Here is an 8,727-nt window from a genome sequence, read left to right as displayed (position 1 = left end):
AATACAGAAAAAGGCACAAACCATTAGTATATAGCTCAGTTTTCACAAAACGAACACACTGTGTCCATGTCATGAGCTCCTGGATTAAGAAAATAGACCATTACCAGCTTTCCAGAAACGTCTTATGTTGTCCCCTCCCAGTCATTACCACTGCCCCCCGAATCTCAGTCCCAACTATTACCACCATTCTGACTTCTAACACCTTAGACTTGTTTTGCTTGTTCTTGACCTGTGTACAAATGGACTCATGTAACGTGGACCTTTTTTTGAGCCTGGTTTCTTTTACTCAACAGCAAGATGCATCCATATTCTCAATTCTGTTTAGAATTCCACTGTTATGAATATACCATTCTGTGGTTCTGTCTCCTCTCAAACGCTTAACTATCATCTGAGTTTTTCATTTTGAATATTCTGGAGGGTGTGTAGTGATATCTCATTGTGGTTTTAATTCAGATTTCTCTGATAACTAATGAAGTTGAGCCCTGTTTCATATATTTACAGCCATTTAGCTGTCTTCTTTTGTGCAGTACCTGCTCAGATCTTTTAACCTTTTTGCTCTTGTTTTGTTTGCCTTTTTCTTACTGATTTGTATGATTTCTTTATATATTTTGCATATGAGTCCAGTTCTTTGTAGGATGTATGTTTTGTAAGGATCTTTCCTCATTCTGTATTAACTCATTTAAATTCACTTTTTTTTTTTTTTTTGCGGTATGCGGGCCTCTCACTGTTGTGGCCTCTCCCATTGCGGAGCACAGGCTCCGGACGCGCAGGCTCAGCGGCCATGGCTCACGGGCCTAGCCGCTCCGCAGCATGTGGGATCTTCCCGGACCGGGGCACAAACCCGTGTCCCCTGCATCGGCAGGCGGACTCTCAACCACTGCGCCACCAGGGAAGCCCCAAAGTCACTTGTTTTTTTTTTTTTTTTTTTTTTTTTTGCAGTACGCTAGGCCTCTCACTGCTGTGGCCTCTCTCACTGTGGAGCACAGGCTCCAGACGCGCAGGCTCAGCAGCCATGGCTCACCAGCCCAGCCACTCCGCGGCATGTGGGATCCTCCCGGACCGGGCACGAACCCGCGTCCCCCGCATCGGCAGGCGGACTCTCAACCACTACGCCACCGGGGAAGCCCCCAAAGTCACTTTTTTAAGTGACATTCTTCTGTGATTCATCAGTTAGTTCAGTTCATTGTGGTTTGGGGTTCAAGCCTCTTTTCCCTTCACTGCCGTTTCTGAAATTTTTCTAGCCTGTGCCTGTGGATCTTCTAGACCTGGTACTGTGACTGAGGCAGCATCCTGTCTGTAGATGTGCAAATCTATGTGAATGTTCATTTAGACATTTGTGTGAAAAGAGCTAACTTCCTTTGCTTCAAATAACCTCTGCTGTCCAGTCCTAACTGTGGAAGCCATTTGTGAGTCTCTCTGTGTAATTTCTGGAGGTCCTGAGGTTTCTGAATCCTTTCTTCATCTGGTACAACTCCGCACACCATCTTCCACAGCAGTGTGTTCTGAAACAGCCTGCCTTTTAGAGTATTTCCATCCTTTGAAGGGCCAAGCTGTAAAGATGCTGCACATGACAGAGCTTTTGGATATCTTGAGGAATCCCCAGCTCATTCATCTACACGATCAAGAAAAAAATCCAGAAACTATCTGCATAAGAAACCTAGGGGCTCTGAAAGTTTCTCACCAAAAGTTTAGGCATTTTCAATACCTGTCAGTGACTGGGCCTCACCAAGCTGTGAGCCAAATCCAGGAGCTCTGCTGGCAATGGCTGCAGCTGGCAATGGCTGCAGAGACCCACACCAAGGAGCAGATGATAGAGCAACTGGTGCTGGAGCAGTTTCTGAATACTCTGCCAGAGGAGGTTCAGACATGGGTGAGGTCAAAACAGCCCAAGAGCAGCAAGGAAGCAGGAAACCTGGGGGCAAACTTGATCCAAGCGTGTGTGGAGAGAGGTGAGAGAGGAAAGAAGCAACTGGCTGTTTGCATTTATTGAACATTTGCTGTATACCTGGCATGTAATAGGGAGCTTAATAAAGATTTGTTGAATGACTGAACAAATGAATTTTATAATCCAGTCTAATCTGCCTAATCTTGTGTGAAATGGAAGAAATTAGGGGTTTGGCTTTTGCTTATTTATTATTTCTCTAGGAGTACCCCTTCCCTCCAGCTTTGTTCCCCCTCCCCTCCACATTTCTTATTAAGCCTGAACTTCAGTATCAACACAAAAGACCACACAGCCAAAAAAAAAAAAAAAAAGAGGGCATAAAATGTGGGAGATATGAGGCCTGGAAATTTAACTTCTGTTAAAATTTGACTTGTCTCTTAGAAACTCAAGTTACTAGATTGGAACTAAGGGCATTTCAATAATGAGACAAGAAAGCTGTTCACTCCTAATAGTCCTTTGAATAAAATTGATACTAAAAACAAAGTATTGTTTGGGTATATAGAGAGAGAGACAAGGAGAGAAAGACAAGGGAACAAGACTTGGGTGTGGACCAGTGGGATGGGTTAATTACATTTAAAAGTATAAACAAATTTGAAATAAACATGAGGGTCATGCATGGCTGAATACTGATGTATCATGAATTAAGGATTCTGATCAGTCCTGTGCACCTGCATTCCTTAAAAGAATTTTGAAGATGTTAATAGTGAACATGTTGGACACTTAAAATGTACTACATTCTAGGTGTTTTATAATATTCATTTACTTCTCTTAATAGCCCTTGAAATAGGTATTACCCTCCTTCCATAAATGAGGAGACAGAGGCACAAAAACGTTGAATGACTGGCCCCTGGTCCCACGGTTAGTAATTGGCAGTCAGGATTCAGCTGGGAGGCTGGCACCAGCGTCTGTGCTCTTAATCACGGTGTTACACTGCCTCCAGTGGACATGTGGGATATTGTCCCACATTGGTTTTAAACTTGGCCAAAGGCACAGCCTTTGATGGAGCTGGAATCCAGGGGAAAGGAAAGAGCTCTCTAGGATATGAGAAAAAAATTACAGATTAATGAAAGATACACTTAGAAAGAGACTGCAGGCAAGGAGGGCCTTCAAGGTTCAAGTTTCTGTAGGGAAGGTGGTGGTTGTATTCTAGATCAGTGAGTGAAAAAGATGTAGGGAAAGCTTAGTAGTAAGAGTTGCCATTTTAAAAAAATGCATGCTGTGTGCTTTACATATGTAATGTTTAATCTTTACAGGAACCCTTAGAAGTAGAGGTCTTATCATTTTCATGTTACAACTGGGAAACTGAGGTTCTCTGGTAACTGAATGGACGGTGAGGCTAGGACCACTGATATAAATAAAGAGGAACTCCTGCTTTATTTGGAAGGTACTGAGAAGCAATGGAAGAGTTTAGAGGTGGAAGATAACCAGAACTCTTTTCTGGAACTTGCCATATTGAGCTGAGAAATGATTTCTGTGGTCTTTCTCTTGTCATAGGAAGTCCAGGACTGCTGCTCCGTCCCGTGGCAGGACAGGATGGCGTGGGGGTGGCAGGCTACTCTCTGTGCCTGTGGGTGCTGCCTGACTGGACTCAATTCCATGGTCATTTCTGCTCCCTTCTAGGTTTCCCTGCTCGGGACTCTGTCCTTGCAGAAAAGAGAAACACCGAAGAACAACAAAAGAAGGGCACAACGATGTTTGACAGTATACCATCTGCTAGATCTCAGGTGAGTCGGGCTTTCTTCTGATTTAGTTCTCCAATATGGGGACCTCACCTTCCTGATTTCCAGACATTCCCCGTCTAATTAAACCACATCCTCATTTCCTCAGTCTTTATATAAACATTACCTAACTGAGCCTCTTCCTGGCTTTTGTATAAAAAATGTTCTTCTGACCCTTTGTATTCCCCTTCCCTGCTTTATTTTTCTCTGTCACACTTATGACCACCCCACATACTATATCTTTAACGTTGTTCCTCTTTTCCTATCTTTTGAATTAATTTTTCATTGTTTAGTATTCCATTTTATCTCCACTTTTGGCTTAGTCAAAACCACCCTCATGTGGTTTGTACTATTATTATGCTCCTTTATATATATGAAATAAATGGCAGCTATTACAGGGACATGATACTGTTGTGAGGTGTTTTTTTTTTTTAATTTGCTCAATGTTCTTGTTAAATCACATTTTGAAACCTAGAAGAAATTAATATGCTGCACTTCCTTTAGAACCAGAAAAGAATTCATGGGAGGGAGGTGACGATTAGGAAAAAAATTGTCTAAAAATGCTGCTTGAGGGAGAGATGGGGGGGAAAAAGTTGAGAAACACTGTCCTAGATCATCTGTTCCTGAGAGTAGCCCTCTGTCCTTACAGTGTCCATGTCAAGGATCCCAAGTGAAGATGCCCACAGGGACTACTGAGGTAATATAAACGAATACCGTATGTAAGTGGGTGGATTATGACAAACTGGGGGGGCACCTGCCCCATCTAAGGGGAAGCTATGACTCGGCTTCAGCTGATGGCACCGTGTGAGAATGTGGGTCCCGATCCCCAGATCTCCTGATTTTCTTAAAGAGAAGCCAAAAATCCAGTTAATAATTTGAAATATACAATTTTTTTGGTGTTGGCAGCTAATATGAATTTTGAAGAAAGAATTTAAAAAAACACACGTGAGCCAAATAAATCCCTCTATAGGAGCTGGGCAGCCAGTACATGCCCTCTAGTTTAAGTCATATGTTCATTGATCTGCATAATGTTTCCATAAAAACACAAAAGATGTATGTTAGTAAAATGGGTATCATAGTCTTATGTAGGCTTCTAATATCTGCTTTTTAAATTCACCCTTCGGTTACCAAAATTGTTGCATGTAACTGTAGTTAATTAGTTTGTATTGCTGGAATACTATTCCATGGTATGACTATACCATAATATATTTATTTCTTCTACTATAAATGAATGTTTGGGTCTTTTCCATATTTTGGATGTTATAAGACAGATGTTATGAACATATCTATCTCCAAGTACACATGAGCAAATATACCTAGGAACAGAATTTCTGAGTCCAAAGTGGTTTACTAATTTACATTTCCCTTAGCATCTTATAAGAGGCCCCAAGGGTCCACATTTAAGACACTATTTTGTATTGTCAGACTTCTTAATTTTTGTCAGTTGAATGGGTATAAAATAATACTTTGTCATTTTGAAATGTATTTTCTTATTTATTAATAAGATCGAATATCTCTTCATATTTATGAGCTTTTTGTGTTTTATGGATGAGTCACTGAGGCTTAACCTATCCATTCTCATAAAGCTTGTTAGAAAGAACCAGACCCAGAATCTAAACCCAACTGTCTCTGATTCCTGAGGTTGAGGTATACTGCGCAGCTTTTAATTATTTGCATTTTTTCTTTCTTTATAAAGTGACTTAAAAGTATTTTTCTCCTGCAACCCAAATCTGTCAAAATTAGCAGCAGGAACTATCTCAGAAATGTTCTCACTTCTCTCAGACTATAAGACAAAGAAAGGTATCTTTCTAAGTCCCTAGAAATAATCTAAGTGGATTAGAACACTTGGATTAGAAGGTTTCTGCTGGTCTGAACATCTGCTTCATGGTCAGTCCCCTCTCATCAGGCACCTTTCCCCCTCCTTGGGATAATTCCTAGATTTCAATCATTTAGGAGTGTGTCTGATATTTTAGGGGCTGGTGACTTTCAAGGATGTGGCTGTGGACTTCAGTCCAGAGGAATTAACCTACCTTACTGCTGCTCAGAGGAAACTCTACCGGGAAGTGATGCTGGAAAATTTTAGGAACCTGGTCTCCCTAGGTAAGCTGTGATGACCAAAATTGTCTCCAGACATTGCCATATGTCCCTGGTGGCAAAATCATTGGAAATAGGCTTTATTTTTCTTTTGTTTAAATTTGCATTTTCCTTATTATCTCACCGTCTTTATAACCCGGGTTGGGAGTTCCTGTGGATACAGGACAGAACCCCCAAGTTATGAGTCTCCTTCTTCAACAGGGTACCAGTTCCCTAAACCTGACATTATCTCAAGGCTGGAAACGGAGGAGTCACGTACAGTGGAGGAAGACAGCAGTACAATGATATGTCAAGGTGAGTAGTGAGACAGGAATCGTGGGAAGACAACCCCGGTCAGCCAGGAGGGGCCTGGGAGCTGTTCCCCAAAGCCCTCTCAGCTCAGGGCGAAGGTTGGTAAGTGCTCTCACCTCAGGGGTTCATGCCGCTTCCCCACATCACATGCACTCAGTACTTCTTTCATCTCCTCTCTGAAGCTCATCTCTTCCTGCAGCATGAGTTCCTCTCCTGCGCAGCTCCAGGGAGGCCAGTTTCCCTTTTCTCTAGTGTTCCAACATGAATGAATGCATTCATTCATGCCTTTCCTCTGGCAGCTAGAAATCAGAGGTCTTTCCTCTTTAACTGAGACAAGCAAAAAACCTTGGCGTGATACCACTCCTTTTTCCAGCCCCACTCAGGGGGTTGCCTTTATAAAGCACAAACTTTTGACCAGCTTCTTACCACCCTCAAAGGAAAATCCAAACTTTTAGCAAAACATTTAAATCCATCTCAATCTGGCCTAAAATTCACATCCCACCCTCATCTCTCACAGATATTCCAAGTGGAAACCTGTGTTGCTGGCTCCCCAGGACTGTGTATTTTCACAGTTCAGTGTCTTTGCTCAGGATGTTTTATAAGCTTGCCACCCCCTTCACTGCTTACTGAGCCCTAATGCCATCCCCTCCGTTGAGTTTTTCCTGTTCCTAAATGGAATCAACCCCCACCCCCATCTCTTCTCCTGTAGTCATTTATAGCTTGATTGGGGTCCTTTTTACAGACTTATTATGACCATCTGGTTGGATAATGCTTTGCTCAAAATAGACATTTAATAAATGGTGAATTGAAGGGAATGGGGTAAGATTAGAGATTGGGAGCCAAGAAAAGAGTTAGAATCCTTTTGCTTTATTCTGAGCAACAGGTTGTTGACCTGTTTACTCCAGTGTTTCCCTAATGGTCCTGTAGAACTATGGTAATAGGCGTTCTTTAAAAAAAAAAAAAAAGTGTTCCATGATGAGATCAGTTAGAGAAATGCTGCATACTATATTTCCCCTCTTCGGAATTTGAGATGCCAATTAAAGGTTCTGAAGAGTCCTACAGGATTGAAAGCTGCTTGACTTGGATCCTATGGTATCTCCCACATTGACTTGACAGTGGAATCCCTTTATTGCCACAGCTATTAGTTGCTTGGAATAGTAGTAATTTGCCAAGCATGGTCTGGATGCAGACAAACCCCAATCCCAGCTCTTTCTCTGGTTTCCTCCTTGTTCTCCTGTCTGTGTCTCTGGCATCTTTGTCAACGTTCAGTCCTCCTGGATGGTCTCTTTTCTGCCTCATCCTCACCCTTCCTTGCTTACTGTCCTTTCCATCCTCCCATTCTCTCCTTAGGTTCCCAGAAAACTCTCAAACCTCTTTAAGAACTGTTCTGCTATGTTTGGTCTCTTTCTTCTGTTTCTACTACAATGATGTGTCTCTCTGAGTAAAAATAGTAGAGGAACTTTTACATTGCTTTTAGATTGGGAGAAAAAACCTGAAACCAAAGATCTAACTCCAGAGCAAAGCCTGCCTATAGAAAAATCATCCTCAGGGGCAGGAAGACAGGATTTGGACGTAGGTAACTTCTGGTGTGTCTGTGCAGAAGAGTCTTCTCCCGATGATCCATTGGGTTTGCACCAGGTCAAACAGGAGAAACTTTTGAGTCCGGTAAAAATGAATGACCCCAAGACCCTTCCTCAGGAAAGAAGCCATGACCGTGATCAATTTGAGAGACGCTTAGATCTTACTAAACAGTCAGAGGGTCTTCTAGGAAAGGATCCCCAGGAATGCACTCCTCCTGGAATTTGCACCAGTCCCCAGCCGGTAGACAGCAGGCCTTTCGTCCAAGAGAACAAACACAACAGACGTGAATTTTGTGAAAGAAGCTTTAGTACCCAGTTGGCCCGTGAGAGACACGAGCAGATCCATACAGGGAAGAAACCCTTTGAATGTAAACAGTGTGGAGAAGCCTTCTACTTCATGGCACACCTCACCAGACATCAGAAGACTCATTCACGTGAGAAGTCCCCTGGGTGCAATGAAGGTGGAAAGTCTTTCACTCAGCGTGCAAATATCAATGGCTGCATAAGAATTCATAGTCAGGAGGACTACTATGAATGTTTCCAGTGTGGCAAAGCTTTTATCCAGGATGTGCATCTTTTTCAACATCTCAAAGCCCATGAGGCAGCAAAAGCCCTTCCACCCACGTTGCCCCGAAACAAGACACATTTAATTCGATATCAGCGGAAACGTAACCATGTCGGAGAGAGAGCCTGTCAGTGTTGTGACTGTGGCAGAGTCTTCATTTGGAATTCCCATCTCATTCAGCACTACAGAATTCATGCTCAAGAGAGGCCTTACCAGTGTCAGCTGTGTGGGAAGTGTTTCAGCTTACCCTCCTGCCTCACTCAACATTATCAACTCCATTCTCAAGAGAAACCAGTTGAGCGCAGTTACTGTTGAAAAACCTTGACTCAGAACATTCTCAACACTTTTGACCTTCCCCTGGAGAGAGACCCTTTGAGTGCTCTGAATATGAGAAGGTCTTCCACCAGCCCTCACACCTTGTTAACAACTTGAAAATTCTTCGTGGTGTGGTCAGAAAACAGAGAATGGTTGCAAGAGGTTAAAACAATCTTTTTGCAAAGGGAGAGTCAGCACATGTGTCAGTCACCCAGGCAAAAA

General features: G+C 42.6%; 1 protein-coding gene across 1 annotated transcript; it reads left to right on the top strand.

Moving 5' to 3' along the window:
• The first annotated feature begins 1,558 nt into the window (after positions 1 to 1,558).
• Positions 1,559 to 8,505, top strand: ZIM2 (zinc finger imprinted 2). Its single transcript, XM_019928599.1, has 6 exons — positions 1,559 to 1,949; positions 3,563 to 3,666; positions 4,310 to 4,357; positions 5,634 to 5,760; positions 5,956 to 6,048; positions 7,523 to 8,505. The coding sequence occupies exons 1-6, from the start codon at positions 1,559 to 1,561 to the stop codon at positions 8,503 to 8,505; spliced, it is 1,746 nt and encodes a 581-aa protein (XP_019784158.1).
• The last annotated feature ends 222 nt before the right edge of the window (positions 8,506 to 8,727 follow it).

The sequence above is a fragment of the Tursiops truncatus genome, chromosome 19 (genome assembly GCF_011762595.2).
Source record: "Tursiops truncatus isolate mTurTru1 chromosome 19, mTurTru1.mat.Y, whole genome shotgun sequence".
NCBI classification, from domain to species: Eukaryota; Metazoa; Chordata; class Mammalia; order Artiodactyla; family Delphinidae; genus Tursiops; species Tursiops truncatus.
This window is presented reverse-complemented; position numbering and strand designations above follow the sequence as displayed.

Coding starts and splice junctions, on each gene's coding strand:
- ZIM2 (XM_019928599.1), top strand. CDS start 1,559: ATGCTGCACATGACAGAGCTTTTGGATATCTTGAGGAATCCCCAGCTC. Junction 3,667..4,309: donor TACCATCTGCTAGATCTCAG/GTGAGTCGGGCT, acceptor CTGTCCTTACAG/TGTCCATGTCAAGGATCCCA. Junction 6,049..7,522: donor CAGTACAATGATATGTCAAG/GTGAGTAGTGAG, acceptor CATTGCTTTTAG/ATTGGGAGAAAAAACCTGAA.